This window comes from Helicoverpa armigera, chromosome 13, assembly GCF_030705265.1.
Source record: "Helicoverpa armigera isolate CAAS_96S chromosome 13, ASM3070526v1, whole genome shotgun sequence".
Taxonomy (NCBI): domain Eukaryota; kingdom Metazoa; phylum Arthropoda; class Insecta; order Lepidoptera; family Noctuidae; genus Helicoverpa; species Helicoverpa armigera.
The window spans coordinates 8,423,835-8,451,036 of record NC_087132.1 but is presented as its reverse complement, the minus strand read 5'-3'; the positions used below and the strand labels follow the sequence as shown (position 1 = coordinate 8,451,036).

The 27,202-nt window shown below is 35.2% G+C and overlaps 1 protein-coding gene across 4 annotated transcripts; it reads left to right on the top strand.

Moving 5' to 3' along the window:
- The first annotated feature begins 1,299 nt into the window (after window positions 1–1,299).
- LOC110370676 (mitogen-activated protein kinase kinase kinase 15) lies at window positions 1,300–26,622 on the top strand. Of its 4 annotated transcripts, XM_064037441.1 has the most exons (26): window positions 1,300–1,508; window positions 1,582–1,787; window positions 2,883–3,077; window positions 6,617–6,786; window positions 7,421–7,699; window positions 8,417–8,587; window positions 9,056–9,168; window positions 10,253–10,454; window positions 10,958–11,066; window positions 11,340–11,509; window positions 11,963–12,143; window positions 12,483–12,683; window positions 13,553–13,703; window positions 15,108–15,322; window positions 15,627–15,722; window positions 15,860–15,999; window positions 16,405–16,446; window positions 16,808–16,957; window positions 18,025–18,120; window positions 18,904–18,997; window positions 19,391–19,576; window positions 19,913–20,177; window positions 21,528–21,666; window positions 22,161–22,277; window positions 22,600–22,812; window positions 23,160–26,622. In XM_064037441.1, exons 1-26 carry the CDS (start codon window positions 1,460–1,462, stop codon window positions 23,425–23,427), a joined length of 4,218 nt encoding a protein of 1,405 aa, XP_063893511.1. In that variant the 5' UTR covers window positions 1,300–1,459; the 3' UTR covers window positions 23,428–26,622. The 4 variants fall into 4 exon arrangements, with proteins under 4 accessions (XP_063893511.1, XP_063893512.1, XP_063893513.1 ...); XM_064037442.1 differs by lacking the exon at window positions 16,405–16,446; XM_064037443.1 differs by lacking the exon at window positions 18,025–18,120.
- Window positions 26,623–27,202: the final 580 nt, after the last annotated feature.

The following is a 27,202-nucleotide window of genomic DNA, read 5'->3' as shown; positions in this document are numbered from 1 at the left end:
AGCGTCTTCCGTCTTCGTCGTCTTCGTCTTCTTCATCTTAACGTAGGTATTATAGGTAAAATGTAAGTTCTAGCAATCCCGACAATATCCATGCTCTTTAGCATTAGGTCCTTAACGATAACGAGGCACATAGAATAGATAGCTACTAATATTCTAATAATAACTTTTCACATACATAAATCTACTTAAATAGGTAGGTAGTGAGTTCAGTTTGGTGTTCAGAACTTCTACGAGTCTACAGAAAAGCAGGTAGGTTGGTAAGTCCTTAATTATTTACCTGTCAATGGGTAAGATGGCATAGAAAATTATACAGTTATTAGCTAAAGCAACGAGTCAGATTAGCTGGACCCGTGAGCTATAGACCATAAAGCAGCATCAAATGAAAATGAGCCTTGTCAAATGAAAATGAACCCGGATAAAATAGGCACTAACGTCTCCATTTCGATCCGATTCTTTCTGTGCCGTGATTTCAATGCTACTCGATTCGATAACGTCTGTTGCCCGAAGTGAGTAAAACAGACGTACAAAAAGTGCGGAAATAAGGCATCACTCTTATCACCAAAATCTAATTACCTACTATAACATCTAGAATTCTATTTTATATTTTATTTTTATTTTGAGAAATAATAGTAGTGACATCTAGTATGAAGTAACGGAACTTCTATTACACACTAGCATGCTACACAATTCTCAAATACACATTTTTGTAAATAGGTGGCGCTAATTCGTCAACTCAAGGCCGTGAATAGTGATGTCCACGTTCAACACGATTGCCACAAAAATGTTATGTGGGATGTTCAAAAATAATGAATTATTTCTATAAATTATTATTTTATAGTTTTGCTTCTTCGTATTATTTATTTTTCACATTTTTATGTCGTATAAATTTCAAGAAATATGTGTGAAAATGGCTAGTTGGCTACTTTTTATGGACACAGTAATCTGATTGTGTGCTATCGATGTTTGATTAACAGCATAACAACTTGGATTCGATAATACACATTAATGGTATATCCATTGCACCTATTAGATGAGATGAATCAAAGTGTATTTGTTATTTATAGTCTAATTAGACTCCACAGAAAAAGTACTCACTTGGCCATCCTTATAAGAGCACTTATGGCGGACTACTAACAATAAAAGTTATTTTTGCATACATTATCGCTTTCATTACGACATTACGATCTTACTTTATTCTAATTAGAAATCGAAACTGACTGAGAGCATAACAGTTTACATACAATGACACAACCAACAGTTTCAAGTTTTGACACCGACTACAACACAACAATGTTGATATCATGTGCGCTACGACTGCGACTGCGAGCGGTGCACATCACTAATGTTAAATAACACAAGCCCGCACAAATACTTGTTGTGGAATTTATTTTTTATGCTGCGTAAATTGAATGTGAAATGTGTGTATAAACTATCCAAATGTTAATAAACACGTGAGAAAATGATAACATTCGGCGGTGGGAACAATTCCACAGCGTTAGAAGATACAGGTGCGGTGTTGTGAACTTTGTTTTTCCGTTTTCGTCTTGTGGGACTTTGAGTTATTGAATTGTTATTTTGTAGGGGAAGTGAGAAGTATCTGCGAGAGTGTGTGCAGCGATGGGTCCAGCGCGACCGTGCAGCCCGGGGGCTCCAATCAGCGGCCTCGGATGGATATAGCATGTGTTTTGGATGTAACCCAAACATTGAATCTTGCTCATAGGAAAAGAGCTCTAGAAGAAGTTCGATTGGCATCTGAACTGGTCAATGCCAATTTGCATCATATACATGTAAGTATTTTTTAATTGTTCCTTTTTTGATAGAAAATGACCAAAATATTGATGTTCATAGATGTCCTTCAAATACCTCTTTCCTGTTACCAAAGTTGCTCTCATTGTAATTTAGAATGTAAGCAGTGTCTGCATTTAAAATAATGTGTTACTTTTGGCATTGACAACAGATAAGCCAAATAGGAAAAACCCACATACAATAACAGTTTACTCTCATTAACATTAAGATTGCATTAAAACCTTTATTTATCTGTTTTGAAGACTGTTCTGTACCTATATTATTCAATAGTCAACTATCAGCTGTGGATACTTAAATAATCGCTCTATATTTGAACATAAAAAGATAAAAATAATTTCTTATGACCAGCCGGTACACCATTTACTTTCATGACTTTGTTCTTCAATTTGATACACATAAAACCATTTCTGCCAATGCGACCTTGCTGATTGACCTTGAAATATTTTTATAACCTACATGGAATACAAATAAATGTTAATGTACATACTAGCAGGCGTCGGGCTTTCCCCTGTAACTATTTCTAGGATATTGTGTATGTACATAATATACCTATGTACTTGGTTATCATTGTTTCCAAGGAAACAAGGAGTCTTGGCAATTGTTAATATAAACAAAACAGTATTTCCTTTGATCAATGATAAACAGCAATGCATTTATCTGTTATGTAATTATGATAAGTTCTCTAAAAATCAGACAGATGTTCTTGTAATCCTCATGCTTTGTCATGATGAACAGTACTTGCAGGAAATATAATCTAAAGCATCTAATTGTTAACAATACTTCATATTATAACAAACAATAATAATTGATCTTGGATCTACACAAGCAAATACATACACAAATAATGCTGAAACCCGCTGAACCCCCCCGCTGATGTATAGTGCGTAGTCTACAACGTCTTTTATATTATAATAGCTATTTATTTCTCATGGTTTTACCCATGATTCCCAACTACATGAACTACTCCCAGATAAAAAAGTGTAGCTTCCCAATAGTGAAAGAATTTTTCTAATCAGTTTAATCGTTAAAACTATGTTTCCTCTGATTTTTATAGTAAAACAAAATATCTATTTCAGTTTGAAAAGCTCGACTTCGGTGAGACAAATGTGCTGGACACATTCTACAATGCTGACGTGGCACTGGTGGATCTCAGCTTGCAGCTGCAGCAGAGTTCCTTGTTGTACCACCTGGGAGTACGGGAAAGCTTTGACATGAAAGAAAATGTACTGCTGTACAATGATGTTGATGCGGACTCCACGTTGAGGCTTAAGGTAAATAAAATAAAACTAACGGAATGTAGCTAGTTCGTGTCTGAAGATGAGATGAACTAACAGAATTTAGCACGTTCAGTTTCGGACAGAGATTCATGAGATAGTCAACAGAGCCTAGAAATAATATTGAACAATTAGGAAGTTTGACAGTTCTTCTAAGGTTAATCAAGAAAAATTAATAAAAGAAAACCATATAATTAAAATCATATCATTCAATACATAATCATCATTATTAACTTACAAGCTAATTTACACAGTATAATTTCAGTTCACTCTTATTTCCCTATTCTCCCGAGGCATCTTCTTTGAACAGCTTAAGCTTTCTCATCAATCTGTTCTTTGCCAACTTCAGCATTCAGAAAATATATTCCTGTATTTACTTAATAAAAAATTGCAACACATGCTATCAACTATGGCACCCATCTAATAAGTATGCTTCTCCGAAGTGACCATGCAACATGCATTGTCACTAAGTATTAGATCTTTGCTAACATATTTAGATTATCGGGAAGTGATTAGAAGCCAATTTTGGCAAAGCAAACCTACTTAACTAGAACTAAATATGCACTGCCAGATGTTAATCTAATATTTAAATATGAATCAATAAGCTACTTAAGCTTGTATGATATAATAAATTGTAATTTGGCTTCTGAACACAGAGTGTCATGCAATTCTATCTCATTGTTTTGACTTTTCTCAAATAGATTTGACTGTTTAACATTGCTATATGGGCCATACTGAATAAGATTCTCCCTAAACAAGATTATTAATATGACAAAATTGCAACTATCAATGGCTTTAGATATTAGATTCACATAGATTACTTTTATTAGCATACTGACATAATTATTGCTACCAAAAGAGTATTGGATACTGAGAAACTAAAAAAACTTATTAACCGACGTCAAACAAAAAAGGAGGTTCTGACTTTGACCTGTATGTATGGAGGTACCTACATTTGTGCGCGATAGTCTCACGTTTGGCTGAACCAATTTTGATGTGGTTTTCAGCATAGAATTTGACAGAGTTAAAAGAAGTTTTAGGTTTATTATTGGAGTTGGTGTTATTTTTTGGTTTAAAGTTTTTTTCGTGTTTAAAGACAAAGAAAAATATTCAACCAGCATTAACAATATCTAAGCGCCAGCGACTATTGAGCCACTTATCTCAATAATACACAAAGTCGCTTCATACCTATACAGCACCATTAACTGCTTTAACATGCAATCATGTTATCAAGTCTATATGCACCTGAAACAAAAGTTGTTATGTATATTGTAATTTACCTACAAAAACAAAGTGTGTGTTATTTTTGTAACCAAGTAAATATTGGACATTATTGTAAATCATCAATACTTCTGTGGTTGAAGTTATTTTCCATGTATTTTAATTAAAATGTTGGTTATTTTTTATGTCAGATAATGCTTTGTAAGCCCATTAACCACAACCAGTTAAATGGGTTGCAAACAGTGTTAGTATAGAACAGACATAGAAAAATCATATTTCCTTTGAAAAAAAACGTCAAAAATAATACGAGGCGCTTTATCGGGCTAATAATTTCATGTCTGGGTACCGCTTCAGTACCTATTCATCAAGATATTATGAGAAGAAGAAGCTTAGAACTCCTTTCGCGATATGGTATTTGATAATCAACTAATAAATAATGGACCATAGAAGTTTTGTAAAAGTAATTGAACTGACATACTTAAAAGTGATAAATTACACTTCAAGTAAACTGTGGTCACTAATCTCTTTAGCTGACAGTAGGTACATGACTAATATACTCCATTAAGTTTAAAACCATTACATGGTATTGTGCTATCGTTTCGTGGGAAGGAGGAAAATTATCTCTTTGCTTCTTTTGTTTACTGCATGTAAATTAATTATGATTTATTCAGATTAGCATGAGTGTCGCTCGGTTTATCATCGTGCATTTATTGTTTGCGTTCTTTATTTAAAGTATGGATGTAGGTACAGTAAACTGCACATTAGAGGTAACTGTCATGCACCTTAACTCAATAGTAATAAGTACGATTTTCCTATGAAACTGTTACCACTGACGTGAAGTTGACTGTACCTTTTGTTCTAACTGTCTCCCAGTGGTTCTCCCGTGTTGCGTGGGAACTACAGTTACCGGCACGGATGTCGGGCTCTCGGCGGAAGAGTGGGGATCGCTTTGCGCACCCGTACGCATAAGGCAATAAGGCAGTAAATCGCTTCTGCGCAGGTGAAGGTCAGGGCTCCACATCCGTGCCGGTAACTGTACTTCCCGCATCTGTATTAGTAGGGTGTCCTATAAATATGTTACTGTAGAAAAAGTACTAAACAGAATATCTTGATTGTTTGAAAGGAATACAACGTTGGCAAAATCAGTTCATGGTTAAAATAATCCAGAGCTTTATTGCTTAATACACTTTTATAACAGACCTCGACAGCTGCATAAAACATTTTCAGACCCCTCACCACCTAGGACGTTTAGATGCAATTTTCCTATTACATAAATACATATCCTATATACCTATTATATACTTACGGACTGTCAACTGCGTATTACATGCACCTATCAAGCTATTACTCTCAATTTGTCAAATTGTCCCATTGCTGTGTTCAATCATACAAGAATGACAATTCAAATACCTCTATGCCTAATTCAATTATGGGTCCGGTTTTTTATTTGAGGAATTGTATGTGCATTGTATTGGGGTCTACTGTTCAGCAATTGCTGGTCTTGTGGCCTATATAAACTGGGGTACCAATCTATAAGTATGGTTTAGGTCAGCAATAGGTGCAATTGTTTTCTTGTACATTTTTATGCAAGACCCAAAACAATGTATGCTCTTAAAAATGTGTGAGGTATCGCCATAATCTAAATCTTATAATAAAAATGTGAGTCGGATTTTTATATTTTTTCAGTAGGTAGTTTTGTAGGTGTCTTTACATGCAGATGGCATAAGATTTTTATTGAGAATTTTATTTGTCTGACAATTTATAGTAACTGTCGACCACACTTCAAGTAAATAACACAAACATTATTATTGTAAGTAGGCGTTATTTTTTACCTACCACATCGTACCTCACAATAATACATGTAGGTACCTGACTACCTTATGGAGTACCTACCGATATTTACGTACTTGCGTAGCAGAAGCATGTCATGATTTGCGTGGGTACACTGATAATAATTATACCACTTACGAAGCTTATAAAAATGATAATCGTGTATTATTCACCAATAATGGTTTCCTATATAGATTGCTCATGTAAATGCTGTAGTAAATGGGACTTTTAGGCTTTTATCTGGGATATCAGATAAAAAATCCCAGTCATAGTTCTATTTTGGATGTTGACTTTTTCAAAGCCTACAATATAAAATTTTCCTTAAGGAATAATTGAAGTCACACGATTTATATTAAAATACTATTTATTGTGTTTATGAATTAGGTACTCAACATACACTCAATGTTGCTATTGAATGGATGACTCAGACAGCTTCAATGAATTGCTCATACACAGTTGTTAAATCTGTTATTTCCCATTGGCAGTTATCTCTTCCGAATTTCCTGTTCGTATCGTACAAATTGACGGATGCTGGGACTTGTGTGACCACCAACCCTGCTGCTACGAAGTTCAAGGGTGAGGACTCAGCTGATCCCAAACAGCATCTGACCTTGAGGTTGAGGAATATACTTCAAGATGTCGAGGTGCAGACGAAGTGAGTATAAGATTGACTATATAATTTTTAAAATTTTAATTCAGAATTTTGGATCATCATCATCTCGTCTGCCTTTTCTCAACTATGTTCTGGTCAGCATTCTTGTTATTATATCTGCGCAATACAGTCCTATGTAGACTACAATTTATTGGTTGTTAGAAAATAAAATAAATATAAGTTACAATAAATATGTAAATATTTTCCTGCAATCAAAACCAATTCATTTTTTGTTTTTTTGTTTTTCTTTACAAATCTTGTTAAAAGTCAATGTCATGTTCATTGAGATATTTTTCGCTTAAGGAACAAGTTTCTTTAGAGCTTATATTATTATTAACTGGAATTAATAGTGCAGTTGCAACGAACCTATGTTGTAAACACATTAAGAGATTTTATTGTACCTCTTCTCTGATATGTCGGTTGAACGTTATTTAATGATGATCATAATGATATAGTCTTAGCTTCATGTATTGTAGGCGTATTTAATGCCATGACGTTTATCCCAATTTTTGATCTATGGCAGAATCATTATCATTTATCTCACAATGCTTTAGTAAAAACTACAATCTATGTAGCAAGTTAATACCTACATAGATTAACTATTCACATTTCATTATGAAAATATTTTCTTCCCCAGAGCACATCTTCAAGAGAAATTCCTATCAGACTTACGGAAAGCGCGCGAGACATACACCGGTATCGAACTTGCAAACATGTTACACGCTATGCGCAGACGCCTTGACGACCCAGCGGTCCTCTCAGGAGATACCATACTCAACATGCTTATATCCTACCGTGAAATACAGGATTACGATGCCATAGTACATGTGGTAGACGACCTCAAAACAATAATGAACAGAAAAAATTACGTCAACATGCCTATAATAAGGTTCATGTACGCCTTTGCTATGAATCGGTGAGTTCTCTTTTTAAATTGTTATTGTATAAAAAAGGTCGCATTGTAATGTTGCGAACGACAGTTGTTTGTTTTAAAAGTATATTTTCCAAGTATTATAGTCGTTGGTTGCTTGTGATTCTCGCCTATTTGCCTACTAGAAATCCTGACTTTGTTATTAGCTGGTTAATTAAACATGATTTCATAGAACTTCGGCACGCTTCTTTGTCTATCATTGTGACTAGCAAATATGTCCATATACTTAATTTTAAGTGGCTCTTTAAAGGCTTGATAATACATATTTCTACCAGATTGATAGATACTTGGAATGCCATTCATTTATATCTGGGTGATAACTGGCACTCGAGCTCGTGATTATCAATCTTAAACTTGCTTGTTACCTTGGTAGTTTTTACTTTGTGTACCCGGATAAAATTACATCCCCACCGGTTCTTCCCGTTAAGCAAGCATAAAAGCCCCTCAGACAAACTGAATTTCGCAGCACCCATTTGTTATTAAATTTTAAATTAGGTATAGTTGAACATGTGGATCTCGATGTCGCGGTCCTTCTTAATTCCGATCACTCTTATACCTAAAAAAAAAATATGAGTAGCGACTCGCCAAATATCTTGTGATGACAGCAAAATTGGCGAGAACTTATACCTTATGTATACCCATCAAATGTTACATGGTTTCAACTGAATCTTAGAACATTTATTTACTAATTGTTTCTTCCAGTCGCAACAAAGAAGGGGACAGGGAGAATGCTCTAAAAGTCTGCGTGAAAGCGTTAGAGAAGAAAGAGAATAGATTCCCTGATATGTTGTGCCTTTGTGGCCGTATATACAAGGATAAATTCGTCGAATCTCAACACACAGATAAGGAAAGCTTGGATCATGCTATACATTGGTATGTATTGTACTTAAGTTGTTTATTTATTTGTTAAAAGGAAATATATGATAGTTTTCTTCTAATTCTATTTCTTTTATGACCAGTATTAGTGGCTTATTAATTGTTAAAGGACTTCTTGTAACTATAATCGATTATTGTTAGTTTTTTGATATCGTTCATGGTGAACCTAGGATGGGTTCAAAAGAAAACCAGTGGATAGATGTACCGGCGATGCAATTGGATTATTTTGATGCAGCAGCTGTCCTCCATTAAAAAAATAAGCGGAAATTAAAGAATGCTAAAAGTATAATAATTAAAAAAATAAGCGGAAATGAAAGAACGCTAAAAGTATAATAATACTTAGCTATTTTGTAACAAAAATAGATCAAAGGAAGATTGAACTATGATATTTCGCAGTGAAAGTGAACACGACTAAAAGTTGCCAACCTTTCAATCATATAATAAACAGTTACATTAATATTTCAGGTACAGACAGGGTTTCGAAGTGCAGCCAAACGAATATGCGGGCATTAATTTGGCAACACTACTCGTTATAGCTGGCAATGATTTTAAAAACTCACAGGAATTACAACATATTGGTAAGTAGTCTATGTAATTCAGAACTTTGACTTATTGATCAAACATGATATATACCTAATTTATCGTGGATTTACTCGAGTTTCACATGTCTTATAATGTGGCCTAAGACCAGGCCAATCTCAATTGGCCCATCCACTTAACTGTGAAATATGTATATTAGATTTTTTAATGTTAATGTCCACCAACACCAATTAAATAAAGTACACTTCAAAAATTGCTATAGAATGCTATGCTTAGAACATAATTATCTCCCAAAATCCAAAAACATAATTATCTCCCAAAGTAGCTGGAAAGAAGAAGAACATCATTATTAATCAATTTTTTCTACACGAAGCCAGGTGCTACACTTATAGCATTCAATGCAACATTATTGAAATACTTAAAATAATAATGTTTGATGTGGCATTGGTCTACCGCGTATTACTCAGAAATTCTTTCAGTTACATTCTGGCTGTCAGCCAAATAGTCAAATGTCTAATGGTTTAATAATTTTATGTGACCATATTTCAAGAAGGTTGACACTATAAGTTGTGTAATAAACTTGTTTATATTATGATTCGTTTTATCTTCGCGGCTTCGGGTGAAATAGCAAATGCATTTATCACATTGTGGTAGGTTTTAGCCTAGTAATGTGAGTTTTATTACTGTACGTCAGTTTTTTTATTGATATCTAGTAAATAATGTAAATAAATGACTTAAGTTTATACCTTATACCTACTTATAATTTTCCTTGTTGTCAGTTTTATTCCATTTACTTACACAGGTTTTACTCTGACTACCAAGCAATCAATATGATAAGGAAAGCGCATAATCCTTTTGTTTCAAGTTTTTCAATGTATTTTGTTTATGGCTATACTTCCGTCCTTTAATTTTAAGTTACATACCATGACGTTCTTCTGCTATCTGACGTCTATTATCTTTTTTTTCCACCTGGAACCCAAATTATATGGTGGTTCGTTTAATGACCACCTTCTTTAATTTTTCTCTCTCTATAAACAGACGTAAAATACAAAGCGCTATGCATTCATAGTATACACTCTAAAACTATAATTATCAGACTTATCAATATTTGTTTGTTCCCAGGAATGGTATTAAATCATCTAATAGGCAAAAAAGGCAGTCTATCATCTCTCAAAGACTACTGGGACGTGGCTACCTTCTTCGAGATATCAGTACTAGCCCAAGACTATGTGAAAGCGATACAGGCAGCAGAATGTATGTTCAAACTTAAACCACCGAATTGGTATCTCAAGTCCACTATTGGGAATATCGAATTGATTGATAGGTGAGTTTCTTGTTTTAAGTGCCACAAATTATTTAATCAGGTGTTACTAAAACTACATAAAATGTAAAAAAAAATGTGTAGCGTTAATTCCGTGAGACAAAATAAATCGAAGCTCGGACTTGTACTATTTTCATGCATATGCACATGCAGCAGGGATGCAAACGCACATGCACAGAGGAGACAGTTGTCAAGCAACCGAACCTATTGCTCAGTAGGTTGCATAATGTAAATATGCATATGCATGAAAGTAGTAAAAGTTCGAGCTTCGATTTATAGGTAGTCTTAACACGACATATTTTTCCTAACATTTTATAGTGCATCAAGTTTATGTTGGGTTGCACCATTTAAATATAACAATCATCAGCCGTCCAATAGCCCATGAGACCATTTTGCATCAATTTAACGGCGGGTTATGGTTTGATTACCGTTACATTTTACTACCCACCTACCTATGTAAAATGTAATTGCTGTACAAATCATTAAAATGCATTGTTTTATTTTAGATTTAGGAAAAGTGAAGATATATCACCAGAACAGCAAGTATTTTCTTTCTGGATGGAATACTTCGTAGAGGCAACTAAGAGTGAATGTGAAAATATTATTAGGTTTCCCGTAAGTACGCTGATTATACTTTAGATAAATTTCAAAAGTCCAGAGTTCAAGCACTTATTCATATGTACAATCAACTTCAGGTCAGTGGTAATAGTTTTAAAGGAAAATCGTACTTATTACTACTGAGTTAAGGTGCATGACAGTTACCACGAATGTGCAGTTTACTGTACCAACTAAAACATCGATGTTTGTTCCCCATAAGTCCATTTTTAAGTTACAATTTTGCAGAAAAATCTTCAGTAAATACTTTCTTAATTTCGATCTTCTTTCCAGGTGTTAATATTAGAAACAACAAAAGAATATATACCTTCCTACGTAAACGTGAACATGGGTGCGGAACAGAAATCCGTAGAAATTCTCAACTTATGCTTAGAGTCTATGCGGGGACAGTGTCGACGAGTACATCGCTGGCTGTTCACTTCCGATATGATTAGGAGTTACAGGTAATTTATTAATATGTAAGATATGTCAAGTTATTTCGTAATTGTAATGATATAGACCGCAAAGAATTCATGTTACTGATCATCCAGTTAGCGTAATTTTTTCTTTTTATCGATTATATCATATACTGAAAAATTGGAGTAAATGTTGTGAGTTTCATTCTTACTTCATTCGAGTAAGCACTAAGTTTACCTAAATATAAACAGTGTGCTAATTAAATGGGAGTCTTAAATATTTTCTGCTTAGCTGATATTTTTTGCTATGAACGAAAATATGCCAACTTTAATTTTCCATCAGAAAAGAACCTTTTCTTTTCCTACAGAAAAGGTTCTTTAAAAAAATCTCCATTAAAATTTTTTTGGCAACAAAAATCTTGCCTACTTTTATTTCATTTATTTTTAGCTGGCAACACTTTTCAGGACCAAAATACTTATAATTCTCATTTCACCCCACAGTTTATACAAACGCGATGAGCGTTGCCTCTTTCTGTACGTGAGCGAGAACTCGGACGACTTTCAAATCTTTCTGCCGTCTCAAGCCTGTCGGCAACGCTTGCACGATCTGTTGGGAGAACTGACGGCCGACCATGAAAAAGTCACAGATTTAGATACCAGTGTCATGCAGGATCAATTAAAGGTAGGATTTGGTCTTTTTTTTATTTCTGGTAATATTCACAATTATGTTAAAAATGTATTTGCTTTGTTCAATAATAAAGTTAAAGTTAATACTACCTTCTCTACCTTTGCTATTTTCTACCTAATTAAATATAAGTAATAAACGTTGGATGTTTGCAAAATAAGCAGTGTATGCAAATCAGTAATACGCATGTGGAAGGAATGTAATGACTCACTTCAAAGCGGCACTGTTACATGTAAACTCTTTTGTACCTACATTTTGAATATTTGGCGGGATGTTTATTATTTCTGATTCAATTTTTTTTTCTAATATTAACTAATAAATTATCTTTCTCCCCAGTTCGAATACGAGCTAGACGACAACAACAAACGCGTGGTCCTCGGCAAGGGTACGTACGGCGTAGTGTACGCCGCCCGGGACCTCAACACACAGGTCCGCATCGCCGTCAAGGAGATCCCCGAGCGCAACCTCGGCGACGTGCAGCCGCTGCACGAGGAGATCCTGCTGCACTCGCAGCTGCGGCACAGGAACATTGTGCAGGTCATCTATGTTACAGCCTTTTGTAGTCCCACTGCTGGGCACAGGCCTCCTCTCACACAGAGAAGGATTGAGCATTGATCACCACGCTTGCTCAATGCGGGTTGGTGATTTCAGACTATAGTCCAGGTTTCCTCAAGATGTTTTCCTTCACCTTTTTATCAGCCATCTATACTAATATTATAAAGCTGAAGAGTTTGTTTGTTTGAACGCGCTAATCTCAGGAACTACTAGTCCGATTTGAAAATTTCTTTCAGTGTTAGATAGCCCATTTATCGAGGAAGGCTATAGGCTACTTTTTATCCCGGTACAGGAAGTAGTTCCCACGGGATGCGGGTGAAACCGCTGGCAGAAGCTAGTTATATTATATAGTCCTCGGCAAGGGTACATATGGCGTACGCCGGGACCTCAACACACAGGTCCGCATCGCCGTCAAGGAGGAATAAGGGTAGGTCTTGCATGGGCAAATCGCGAACGCGAAGAGATCTGGAACAGATGTACGCTGCCCCGTACCACATAACGTCACGTAGGCCACTTTCACAGAATAAGGAAAGATGAGTGGAAATTCCATAGGGACGATAGTTCAGGCGCCTTCTTGTAGTTAAGTAACGTACGGTAGGTGTAATCAGTTACTAGGCTTAACGAGGCATTCTTATTCCTTGTCAAAACCAATCCGGCAATGATTGGTCTTAAAGAAATAATATGCGGATTTCAAAGAGCTAGTAACGTACCTCGTCCCCCGAACACCCGCATTTTGGCACGCTATATTCTTAGGAGGTTTTGATATAATTGGTCAATTTATACGAAAAAGCACCATTTTCTTTGTAAAAAGTAATCCGTATTTACTAATAGGTGTTTTTTTATTATTTCAGTACTTAGGATCAATATCAGAAGACAACTACTTCAAAATCTTCATGGAGCAAGTACCTGGAGGTTCTCTGTCCGCACTGCTTCGGTCCAAGTGGGGTCCGCTCAAGGAGAACGAAGCCACCATAGCTTATTATACCAAACAAATATTAGAAGGTAAGTGAATTTGGAAAAACTTTTTACATAAAGAAACCAATCCCCCGACACGTCAAAATTTAGTTTACGTAGTGTTAAAAGTTATTTTTTGCTTTTTATAGGGTTTAGCGTTTTTAACCTTTTGTCATAAATATTGCGTACTTTTTTTTGGGTCGGGGGTTTTTTTAAATTTATAATTTAATTTTATTTCATGCTTTTTAAAGGAGCTCCTTAATTTTTCCTTCTTTCATTTAATTTATTTTATCCTAAGATGGGGTCGCTATATGCGATCTCGGCCAAAGGAAGTTGTTTAACAATCCCCATGACAAACTGGCTCTGGGAGAATTGCACAGATTGAGAAACAATAAAGATTAACCTTTGGACATTCTAGATTTTCAGCAAAAATATAAATCGGTTTATCCGTTTCATTCCGGCATTCCAGGGTTTCATCCGCCACATCCCATTTCCAGCATCAGGTTCTCGTCAATCAGAAACATGAAGAGAACTCGTCAAGACAAATTCAACGAGCCCAAACTCGATGGGTTTACTAAAAGGCAGTTCAGGGTTACGTCTCCTACCTTCGTGCCCTAACAGCAGACCAGCTCAGTGGTTCCAAAAAACATTAGTGTTTCAAATTTCAGATCCCACATATACTTGCAAGTAAACTGAGCGTGTAACATTCCTATCACATCTAGCAAACGAGCTGATGACCTTGAAGACCTGAACCGATTTCCACCAAACATAGCTAAGAACACTCCCGACTGACATACCTTTTAAACAAAAAAAACCGCATTACAATCGGATCATCCGTTTGGGAGCTACGATGCCACATACACACACACACACACACACACACACACACACACACACACACACACAGACACGTCAAACTTATAACACCCCGTCGTTTTTGCGTCGGGGGTTAAAAACATCGTTGAAAGAGATTCCTTTACAACCAGTCATATTTAGTGATAACTTGATGTAGTGTTTTAATCGTATATTTAAGTGTCGCCACTCGTACATCTACACTATTTTAGTACCCTCAAGTGTCTCTTATAATTGTTTTGATTGTATTTCTTCCAATGTAGTTAAGATTATCAACTGCTGATTACCATCTGTCTGATTTGTGTATCTGTACACACGTTAGTCATAGTTTACCAGACATTTTGGTTTTACCGTCAAATTATTGCAAACCAAAAAATAAACCAACCCGCTAGGTAGCAACTCAGTAGCAATTAGGTAGCAACTCTTGATGCATATTTCAAGGGGATCTTTGAAGAGTAACAGTGATTCTAACTGTCGCACTAGCTTAAAATGTATAATTTCTACTTACTTACTACCTACTATTTTTATTTCAATACCTATTAACATTTTTTAAAAATAATATAAATTTCTTCATGATGTTTTTTAAATTTATTTTTTCAGGATTAAAATACCTTCACGACCAAAAAATCGTTCACCGCGACATAAAAGGCGACAATGTCTTAGTGAATACATACAGTGGAGTTGTAAAGATATCGGATTTCGGTACTTCTAAGCGTTTAGCTGGGTTGTGCCCTTCGACTGAAACTTTCGCGGGAACATTGCAGTATATGGCTCCTGAAGTTATTGATAAGGGACAAAGAGGGTATGGAGCTCCGGTTAGTATTGCCTTTTTTTATTTAATTGAGGTTATTTGAGAAAGAAACTTAGTATTGAGGATACAATAAATATATATATCTAAGTATAAGTATACCTACAGTTTTTTTTGTGAGCACCAAAAAGGCGTACTTAACATTTTTTGTCAGTGTTGAATTGATTGGAAGTCTCGCTCTCAAGTGGTGCCTTTCACAATCTCATTTAGAGCGGATATTTAAAACGTGCTTTTAGTACTACAATTTTCGAACTAAATATTTTTTTTTACCCAATCCATACCTTTATTTGTTATGTCCTATTTGTTTCCAGGCTGATATTTGGTCACTGGGTTGCACAGTGGTTGAAATGGCGACGGGAAATCCGCCGTTCATTGAATTAGGCTCACCTCAGGCAGCTGTTTTCAAGGTACGTTATATCTTCGTCGAAATAACTTACTTTGTTTGTACATACAGTATAAATAAATAAAAAGGATGCACATTATTGTCATGGTTTCTTAAAAAATAATTAAATTACTAATGTATCCTTCGTTTAAATGATTCTAGGTGGGTTACTACAAAATGCACCCAGAGATTCCAAGCGAGTTATCAGCCAAAGCCAAGAACTTCATACTGCGATGTTTCATACCGGAGCCAGAACAACGTGCAACCGCCGCCGAACTGTTAGAAGATCCCTTCTTATGCGAGTAAGTATCTATATTATGTACGAGCTGTTCCAAGAGTTGTAAAAAGTATATATAATAATATATAAGTAAATTTAAATCGGCTCAGTTTATGGCGTGAAAGTCCTACAAGCAGACAGTTAGGCTTAATTTCGCGTTTATAATATAAGTTTCATACTGAAAATTCTGCATAATTTATGTATCACATATAATGGTACGAGTATAACGTCCATGTATTTTATCAAAACTTTGGTAAAAATCCCTTAATTATTGTTATAGAAAGTTTTCGGCCCAATTTACAATTATACCGAAATTATTTAAGGCAAAAAATCAAGTACTTATAGTTTTACCTTTGTAATATATGCTGTAGAATAGTATTTAGTATAGTAATGTAAATATGTTATCGTAAATATAAGATTTATTTGCAAGCGTCCGGCGATTCGTGCGTTCCGCTCAATCGTCGCCCATCAAGTGAGTACGGAGGCGACTCTTGCGCATACTTTATACTGTATACTCGTATTAAACCCTTTCGTAAGCTGACAATCCATGTTATTGTTTGCAGATTTATCCCAATGTATCGATGTTGGATGTGGACGTATTTGTTGTAATTTTATTTATTTATTTAAACATTAAAATACATAATGTATTTGTAGTGTAGTCCGTTATTTTTATGTCAGTTTTCCATGTATGTGTTAAAACGTTTACGTTTTCCATTTATACATTTTGGCTAAAAGTTTTATCCTTTAGAATAGAATATTTAGGTTAGTTGATTAACGTATATGTTTCATTTTAATACCGATCACAAAATTGAATAAAATTTTGAAAATTGCAGGAAGAAAAAGCCTTCAAGTCGTCTGGGCAGTAATATGGATTATAGTCGGAGTATTTCAGTGCCTGCGGACAAGGCCCGCCCAGTTACAGCTCAGAAGAAAATTTCCGAATCAAGCATACCTTGTAATCTGCCTAGCTCCCCAGAAATCGAGTACGTAAACTTATTTTTTATAGTAATAGCATACTGAAGTTGCTTTAGAGTTTGCAACGCATGGTAATGCGCTAGAATTTTATTTGAATAAAATGTAATCCGATTTAATACGTTCGCTGTTGTAGATTTGTGTGACAAATTGCCTTGTAGATGAAGCAAGTATCAAGATTGTTTGATGATAACTGTCACGATTTGTTTGACATGTTGTAATTATCGAAATTCCTAACAACTTATATAGAAAGTTAGAATGTCTTTTGATGAATACGGCTTTCAGCATGTGATAACTGGTCCATGTTGCTTAAATTAGACCTTATTACGTTCTGTTAATGTAGTTATTTCCATGGCAAGATGGGCACATCACATAAATTCAGCAGCAACGAGCGTATTAAAAGCATGAACTTTAGTATGAAAGTTTGATTTCTTAGCGTTCTATACATGTTCTACGTTGTGTGATGTTCTCATGCCATCATACATAATACGGTGAGAGGGAGCTTATGTATTGGGCGAGGACATATCTTAACAACTATGTTCAATGTTGTATTGAGTTTTACATGAAACTATTGGCATAAGTACATAAACTCATTCACACTTCACTGTGTACATGATTCGATACATGACTTCTGTGACACGGAATTTTCTGTTTATCATTAGAAAAAGAAAAAATGGTAAAAATTTCAAAAAAAAAAAATCGGACATAATTGCTCATTTTTGTAACTAATAATTATTCCCCTCTATGATAATGCTTGATTATACGTATTTGATATCCATTATTACAAAAACGACCCTTCACAGAAAAAAAACTGTATAAATTAATGACAAAACAATTTATCGATAGATAGTTCCGTGTCACAACCCTAGCTCCAAACAAAATCAAAAACATAAAAGTGCAATTGTACCCTATCACACAACAACACTTTTATGATCACACACCAACCAAAAAACAGTAAAAAATACCAACATAATACTTTAACAAAATTAGAGCACACCCAGACGTGTAACCCATGTCGTAACATTATCGATTGCTTGGCACAAAAGTGTGTATTTTTTCCATTTGTTCCCACTACAAGGGTGAAAACGATCCGGTCTAATCCAACAATCACTAGGACTGCGTCGTCGATGCTATCACCAATACTGATATACCCACCGGACTTGTCGAATAGCAGGTAACATTCACTTTATATAAACGCACCTTTTTGATGTTCCAAATTCATAGAATACCGTATTTTTGGTTTCGGTTTTCAAAATTTTGGCACTTGAAACTTTTGGGGGACGAAATACTGTAGAATAGTATTATATCCATCTACATGTTTTCATTATCAAATATATTTTAGAGTATGCGAAAATGTGCACGAAATTAGATTATTATTGCATAAAAAGCATGATATTTAGACTACAATATACAATGTGACGTAATAGAATAGAGATAGTATAAGTGTTGTATGAAAAATTGTCGGGAATAAAATATTGCATTCTATGAAATTACATCTGTATACGTTTTATGCACTGTACGCGAACTGACTGCGTGCACAGCTTTTAGAAAACATTAAGCTTAGGTATAAGAATTGAAGTTAAAAAGTACGTACTTAATGTAAAAAATGCTGTTACAAATGATAGATAAAATTTCATTTCAACCTACATTATTATAAAGTTTTTCAATCATATCCCTTGATTTATAAATGTTGTAAATTAATGTTTTAAAATGTCGCTGAAAGTAGCTCCTGAAGTATCAAGACTAATTTACAACATTTATAATTCAAGGCATTCAATATCAATCTGTGTTCAAAATCAGTCTAATCTATCAGTTTTCGTGTAAACGCTCAATCATTACTAATGCTTTGACTGTCTAACGTGGATCTGTGAACTAACTCCACTTTATATACAAGATATTGCTGATGTATTTTACCTATAATTAAAAGGTAAATAAAAATATTTGGTGAACTTTTTAGTACTATGCCCAACACGCCGTCTACTGATGAAATGGAGGGCAGCGATACGCTTCTAAATCGTAGAAGTTCATCTGGTGGTCTGCTTTCTCCAGAGGTACGTATTTATTTATGTTAAACTTTCCTATTTGCAATTTATGAAAATTTTTAGATGCTATCCTCACTATTAGCCTTTTCTCAAGTATCTATACTGTCCACTCGCACTGGAGCCTTCCATCCAGTCTTATCGAATACAGCTGAATACCAGTGTTTTACATGAAACGACTGCTTATCTGACCGAATCAACTCGGTAACATGGGCCACCTGATAAGACTGGTAACCCCTTGGTTAGGCTGATTGTCAGACTTTCTGGCTTTTGGCTGCCAGTAAAGGCTACCAAAGATGTTCAAATGACAGCCAGGACAATTTAACGTGCCTTCCGAAACACATCCCTTCATAACATCCAAAGAAAAAAAATGTTAAGACCTAATTTTCTATCATCAATTTCTAGGTGGATATGCCAAACGCGCCTCGGTGTTCAATAGACGGTCCCGAACACGATGGCTTCTATCTTCTAAAGAAGGACTCACAAAGAAGACTGACGCTGTCTCGAGTATTGGAACAAGATTCTGAAAAGATTTGCTCCAAATGGATGCTCAGTATACACCAGGACTTTGGCACTACTGTGCTTACAATGGTATGAATATAGTCTTGATACTTTATTCTGCGGGAAATTAGTTTTATTTTGGTTATCGATATCTTTGTTAAGTTGCTCTTTTAATTTTGGTTTAATAATGATTCCTGATAGACCTTTTAAGAACCAGTTTTGTTGGAGATAAGACAACATTTTGTAACAATATATAATTTTCTAACCGACCTGAATGAAACAAGAAGGTTCTCGGTTCAACCGCGTATTTTTTTTTTACATCGAATTTCGTCTTTGTTGCATCGTTAGTCTCGATGTTTATTTTTTTTTTCATTTATGTATCCAATTGAAAACAAAACCATTTTAACCATAATAACAATTTTACAGACCCACCTCGAAATGCTCCGCTGTGCCCTCAAAGAGTATATAATGGATCAAAACAGAAGCGTCATAGAGCAAGCTATTATTACTCTTAAAGAAGAACTGGATTTCGATTCAAATGCCATTAATGAGTTACATTCAGCCATCTACATGTTTCAAGAGGCTGTGAATGCTGTATTGAGGATGCATAGCATAAAACCTCATTGGATGTTCGCTTTGGATAATTTAGTTAGGAATGCTGTTCAGGCTGCTATTACTGTGTTGTCGCCAGGTATGTAATTTTTTTAATTAAAGATGTTGGCATTTATGCTGTGTGAGATTAGATTGAATTTATGAGATGAAACGTTAAAAAGTACATATTAAGATGTGAACTAAGAATGTGTAGGGCATTTTTTTTTTCATCGCTGCATATTATTTCTACTGTTTTACCCCATTAGTAACAGAGGGGGCAGTTTCGTTGAAAATATTTTCACAAGATAACACTACCTCAATGTAGTAATAATATTCAAAGGGACCGTTATCCGTTATATCCGTTGCGACGAAATATTTAGGTGTTCAGTTCGGAAACACAAACACAACACTGCGCGTTGGCCCGTCGTCCGTCTAAAATATCGGGCCGCTGTTATCCTTAACAAGAGGCCTAATAGCCGTTCCCAATATTATATCTATCTATAGCAGTGGTTCTTAACCGGTGGTCCGCGGACCACTGGTGGTCCCTAGAGGCATTCCAAGTGGTCCGCGAAGCTTAGCTTTGACGACGTTGCTATACGTTATCTAACTTAATTTTTATCGACTTGTAATTGCGAGCGGGGGTTTTCGCATGGACGTACATATATCGGGTGTGTCGTACCTAGTCCCCCCATTCATGAAAATGTATGTTTGGGCTACATTTTACGTAATTTTGGTTTTGAGTCTTAAAAAATAATTAAAATTTCACGCTCGCTTCGCTCGCGTATTCAGAAACCGTATGCCCTTACCTTTGCATTTGTCAACAAACAAAAAGTTAAGTACGTTTGGGCTAAATTTTACGTAATATTTGGTTGAAGGCCGATAAAAATTTCGCGCTCGCTTCGCTCGCGTATTCAGAAACTATATGCCCTTATTTTTGCATTTGTCAACAAATAAAAAGTTAAGTACGTTTGGGCTACATTTTACGTAATATTTGGTTTAAGTCCAATAAAAATTTCGCGCTCGCTTCGCTCGCGCATTGGAAACTACATAGGCAAGTTTTTCTTTAATTGCATTTGCACACAACTGCCAACATGCGTTTAGCTTTGAGTAAAACTGACCCAAAAATTCAGATATTTTTTTTGATACATAATAAAGAAATGAGTGCTAATTTAGGTAAACCGATGAGGTGGTCCCCGGCAAGACAAACTTTAGTAAAGTGGTCCCTCATGTCAAAAAGGTTAAGAACCACTGATCTATAGCTTTGCTTACTACTGATGGATGGATTGTGTGAAAGTAGATATGGTAAGAAAGAATGTTAATTCTGAGATGACGGCAGGTAGGATGGTAGGATGGTAGGAGGATGATGATAAGCTTTGCTTACTACAGATAGGAATTTAACATAACTTGTATAGTGCTTATGTTAAGTCACAATATCCGTTTCGTACCACAGAGCTAGGCGCCAACCTAGCGGGTCAGGAGGGTCGCCGCGGCGGCGCGGCGGCGGCGGACGCCACGCCCTCCGCGCTGTCCTCCGAGCACTGCGCGCGCGACGCGCATGCGCTGCACGACCTGCGACACGAGAACCACAAGTTAGTACATATAATAGCCTATATTCCAAACATGTTTTGACTAAGGCTACCTACATGGGTAACAAATTACTAGCTACTACTAGCTAGGATATGTCATAACGCAAACTTACAAAACCAAATCACCAATCAAACAAGACTAATCGTTAGCAGGTGTCTCAACGAACTGATAATTTTTTTCACACCTACTGTACGTCTCTTGACCGACAAGAAGACGCCTGACTTACCGGCCTAATGCCGGCCTAATCTCCGGTCATCCTTTCTTCGTCCCATCATCACCCGAACCTATCTGACCTTCTCAACGCAGTTTCCCAAGCAACTCAATACCCCTTGGTAACACTGGTTGTCAGACTTACTGACTTCTGACTATCCGTAACGAATGCCAAAGATGTTCAATAACAGCCGTTCATCCTTCCTTCCTCTGTGGTTAAATATAATACAGACATAAAATAAAACTGACATGAAAAGATTTGTTACATAGCTCGCTGTATTTTCAGATTACACCAAGAACTGATAGAAAGTTACCAGCAGAATCAGAGTCTGCTGCGACAGATGTTAGAAGACCAGAAAGCGCACATGATGTTACTTAAAGAAATTGTCGAAAAGAAGTCTCGGTAAGTTTTATAGCTAAAACTATCAACTCATGTAGAGGTCAAAATTTATCAATATTAGCAATCAGTACGTGTTCAAATGCAATATAAATATTCTCCAACTAAATAATAATATGTCATAAATGTTACCTAATTAGTAACTCCTTTACGATCCTAAAATTTCAAGTTCTGTGGTCCCGTGTATGAGTTAGGTTTCCAAACTTCTATGTTTTCCATTTGTGTTTCAACTTTCCCAAAAGATTAAAAACTTTTTCCCCACAATTACTTCCTCTTATATTTTCAACCGAAATAAAATGCAATACAAATATTTTCTTTTATCCCACAGCAGTGTGACTCCAGAAGTATTCTCCAGCCAAAGCGAGTTAGACGGTGACGTGACAGACGGGGTCGACGAGACCGAGGCGACAAAACTACGTGAGTGGGTGGCCGCGAGAGGGTTGCCCACTGTCGTCGCTAACGCCTTGTTGCGGCATTGCTATGTGTTACCTGATCTGTTGATGCATGCTCAAAGGGAGGATGTCGCGAGATTGAATTTGAAGTGAGTGCACTAATTACATCATTATTATTAATTCCTTTTGTGTCTTATAGTATTTTAACCGACTTCAAAAAGGAGGTTATAAGTTTGACAAGTATGTATGTATATTTCTGCACGATTATCTTACGGCTAGACTAAGGAAAAGGTTGTATGTATATTATTAAAGTCGGTATCGCTTTTTGTAGTCTTTATGTTTCACGTACTTTTATGATCAAAATGCATTGTCAACGCATTGAAATTACCACTTGATGCATCTTTACCGGGACACCCTGTATGAACCTGTATAACTCAAGCATCTGCTCGTTCATTCAAAAGACGTAAGATAACGAAAATATTATCTCGTTTTACAGAGGTGGCATTGAACTCCGACTATGGCGGGCCATCCAAGAGCACCGCTTACACAACTCCACCCACCTCCGTCGCACGAGCAGCACAGAAACCGACATAGACACGAATTCCATCGTCGTAGTCGACTGCCAACGCTGCAAAGCGAACCGTAGAACTCTCTCGAACAACTCAACTTGTTCTAACAACCCTACCATAGTAATAAGAGACCAGGTGAACGGAGACGAAACCGTTGCCGAGTACTATGGCGAAAATGGGGTCGTCAACCTTTGACTACTGCGCGGATGGTGCACTCTGCAATAAGGTCTCTTTTGTAACGGCCAGGGGGTGTCAATCTTTGGTACTACATAATGTAGTTTGGTGTTTTCATAGATATAGAATCCTACTAGCGTTTGGTAAATCGGCAATGAGGGACAGATAACTGTGTATGTGGTATGGGCCCTAAAAATTGATGCTGTAGACGCGGCTCCATTAGTATCAAACTCAAATTTTGTCCAAAATATTCTATGTTGTAACATAGAATATCGCGGATAAAATTTAATCTATGATCAAAATCTAGAAACGCTAAAAATTCAAATTTTTAAGTTGAGGAAAGCAGCACGTATTTAATCACACATGAAAAAGTCACTGAACTAATGTATTTAATTTTTAGTTTCTCTGATAATCACTCGTTTGCCGATCTATCTACTATTCTGTCTATGTGTAATACAATGTAGTTTGTTGTTTCAGTTTGTAGTTAAATTGTGCTCAATACTGAATAGCAATACCATTGACTACTTGGTCGTATTGTATTGGTAAAGTGATAAGCAATTTTGAGACAATACCTTACCATTAAATTCTGCATATTTTGTTTGTCTGTGTAAAAGAAATTCGAATGAAAGAACGTCACAAATGTCGAAATTGTATCGTCATAACATTAGTGTGCTGTAGCAATAATAAAAATTAACACAAGTAGTTTTGGAATATTATAGTTGTTTACATGTTCAAATTGCTGTTGCTAATAAAAAAAATGTAATAACACCGCTTGAGGCCTAGAGTGTGTCATCCGAATAACAACCATGTAAATATAGCTTCGTATTTATTAATATATTGTTACTAGTCTCTGTAAATAATTATAATTTTCTTGTTGTTAAGCATAATAATAAGGTACCGCTGAACGGAAATTAATTTTCGTAGTTTTGCACAAAACATCGCTTGAATGGTGCTACCGCGTTGTGAGTCGTTTAGTAACAAGTGCCTTCAATATGTTATTAAATGAAAAAAGTTATGCATATTATAAATATGTAATTTAAATAATGACCGTCACTAAATAGAAGAGTTTCTATATAGAACTGTAGCTTTTTGGAGTGATAATTTCCCGGGATATTCTATCGTGAATTCATCACATAAAAGAATGGACTAGTGATGTCCAATTATCGAAACTTTGACTAACGCTGATCCTTTTGTGTAATTATCACACTATGTTTAATATGGTTGATAGTGGAACATGAAACGACAGCACAAAATCATAGTCGATAATTTGCACTAACAGCACTATAAATCAAAATATTGGAAGACATCTAGATGAAATGTTTCATGGAAGGTAAGTGACTTGTCGGTCTCAATCTTTTGACATTTTAAATTGTTCTTCACCACCTGAAACAATTCTCTTATAGCAATTCACTTACAAGCATTGCTTGATATTGCCCCACATTAAATCGAGTATACAACACTATAAGATATACAAAAAATATATATTTATCCTAAGAAGCTATGTAACTTTTGAGTGCCATACGTACATATTTTCTTATATAATAAAACTGTATATTTTCTTAAGAATAATGTTTACTGTTATTTACTAAAGATTTTATTAAAAACGTATCAATAATCAACGTGATCTGAAAAAGCTTAAATATAATAATAATAATTCAGAATTATTAATTATCGCTAGTATTACTAAGATATTGGGTCGGAGTTACGTAACTGATTAAACGTAAATAATGTAAGTCGCAATGACTTCTATAACCAAATAATAATATTCAATGTTTATTGTCTGTTTTTGAGGGCTAGAAGCTAATATAAATGTTACTACTGTTAATAAAAATAACTGTAAAGCTTCGGTTGTATACATGGTAAACATTTGTATAGTAACAATTGCTCAACAGTTTTGATGAGCAATGAGAATGTTGCGTCGGGCAATGTTGCCAGCAACTCAGCAATTTGTTGATGCAATTTTGAGTATAAACAAAAGTTTACCATCGATACTGGAGTTCGATTTTCTAATATTTTGGAAACCACAATATTTCACGTTGTGAACTATTAATCAAGAACCGATTTAATAGTAATTGTATTTAAAAAGTTCTAGCTCTTCGAAAACTCAAACTAATGATCTATTATCCTGCTCACAGTATGCCATACGCTAACGCATATTGTATAGCGATTAACAATACTCAGTAATACTGTTGTGAAGTACAAATACAATACCTTATAGAAATAGATTACATCTGTAGTTTCATAGGTGCAGCCATACTGTGCTCGATATATCGATAATCAATCGATAAGGTTGAATGTATCGATTAAATTGTTCCGTAAATTTTCTCACGTAGGTAAATATGATCGATTTTTCTCGAACTACTGCAGTGTAGTTGCACCTTTACAAACAAAACCTACGCTTGGGCTAAACCCCAATAATTATGAATTGTTCTTAGATTTACTTTTAGTAATAAGTGTTATTAAAACGTCTCGCGTTAATTTGAGCTAAATAGTAGAAAAACTACTAAAATTATAGCTTTAATTTAATATCATTAAAACTAGGCGTAGAATTGTTTTGTTTGGTAATTCGCAGATTATTTTTTATATTATATACCTACATACTTATTAATTATGTAAGTTATCAAGTGTATGCCACTTATAAAATTGTTAAATGATTCTATTTTTGAAGTACTTCGGTATTTATGATGCCGTTATCATATTAGGATAGGATCCTAATATGGCTTAAATTCTTCCAAAACACTGATTAAAAAATGTATCCAGTAAGAAAATTGTTGGCTTTGAGAAATAAACATATATTTACAATATTATAAATATCATCACACGTATTCGCTTTATTGATACTGAATTCATAAAACGAGTATATATATACATTTAATATTTATATTAAATCAGTTTTTTTTTTATAGGACTCTTTAATCTCAGTTTTGGACCTCGAACATAAAGATACTGACGAGGTATTTATTATATTATTGTATAAGATTTCTTAGAATTTATATTTATTTATCTACCTTTATATGTTTGCGAAATAATTTCTTCTACGAAATATTTGCGTTACCTTTCTTTCAAACAACAATTTGACGTAAAAACAGTCTGTAGGTATAATGAATATCGATTCATCACCTTGATTAACTAATTACCTATTGCTAGGTAACATCTGCCCATATTATATAATATGATTTCTTTGAGTAGCTAATTAATAAATGATTAATTATGAAATGTCTTTTCTTTTACTACACCCATCACATTACAGGAACAGAATTAATAAGATCCAGGTTACAAAGGCTGATAGACAATCGGTTTACGAAATTTGTCTGGTTAATGAAAAGTAGGTACTGTAAAATGCATGGATTTGAATTCTTCTACTAATCAGAAACTAGAGGCATAATTTTATGAACTTTTTCGGAATGCTCTGGTGATCTAAGGCTTATGATTGCGTTTGAGTGATAACAGATGGCGCTGCCTGTCTCGTTTGTTATAGAAAGTATTATTATAAACTCCAGAAACTAGAATCATTTATGCAGTCTGCGTTAATTGTACAAAACAATATTGTAAGCCTTGAATGCTTTTGTGGGTAGACACAATTATCAATTGAAGCTGTAACTAGCCATAGTAGCTATGTAGCGGAGGGTAGAAAGAAAAAAATACAGCAGTTTTATTTCGATAGCAATACAGACTTCCCAGATGTACCGAATTGTACTCGTTTCGTTAATAACCAGTGACCATACTAGTCTTAACTATAGTGTCTACTTATTTAGGAAAGTGCCACGGACATAAGACTGCCTCACTCACACAAATC

What these genes read in the sequence shown, in the direction of transcription:
- LOC110370676 (XM_064037441.1), top strand. Translation starts at nt 1,460, where the DNA reads ATGATAACATTCGGCGGTGGGAACAATTCCACAGCGTTAGAAGATACA. An exon ending in CCAATTTGCATCATATACAT is followed by an intron (nt 1,788 to 2,882) that starts GTAAGTATTTTT and finishes TATCTATTTCAG; the next exon opens with TTTGAAAAGCTCGACTTCGG. An exon ending in CCTAGCTCCCCAGAAATCGA is followed by an intron (nt 16,958 to 18,024) that starts GTACGTAAACTT and finishes TCCCACTACAAG; the next exon opens with GGTGAAAACGATCCGGTCTA.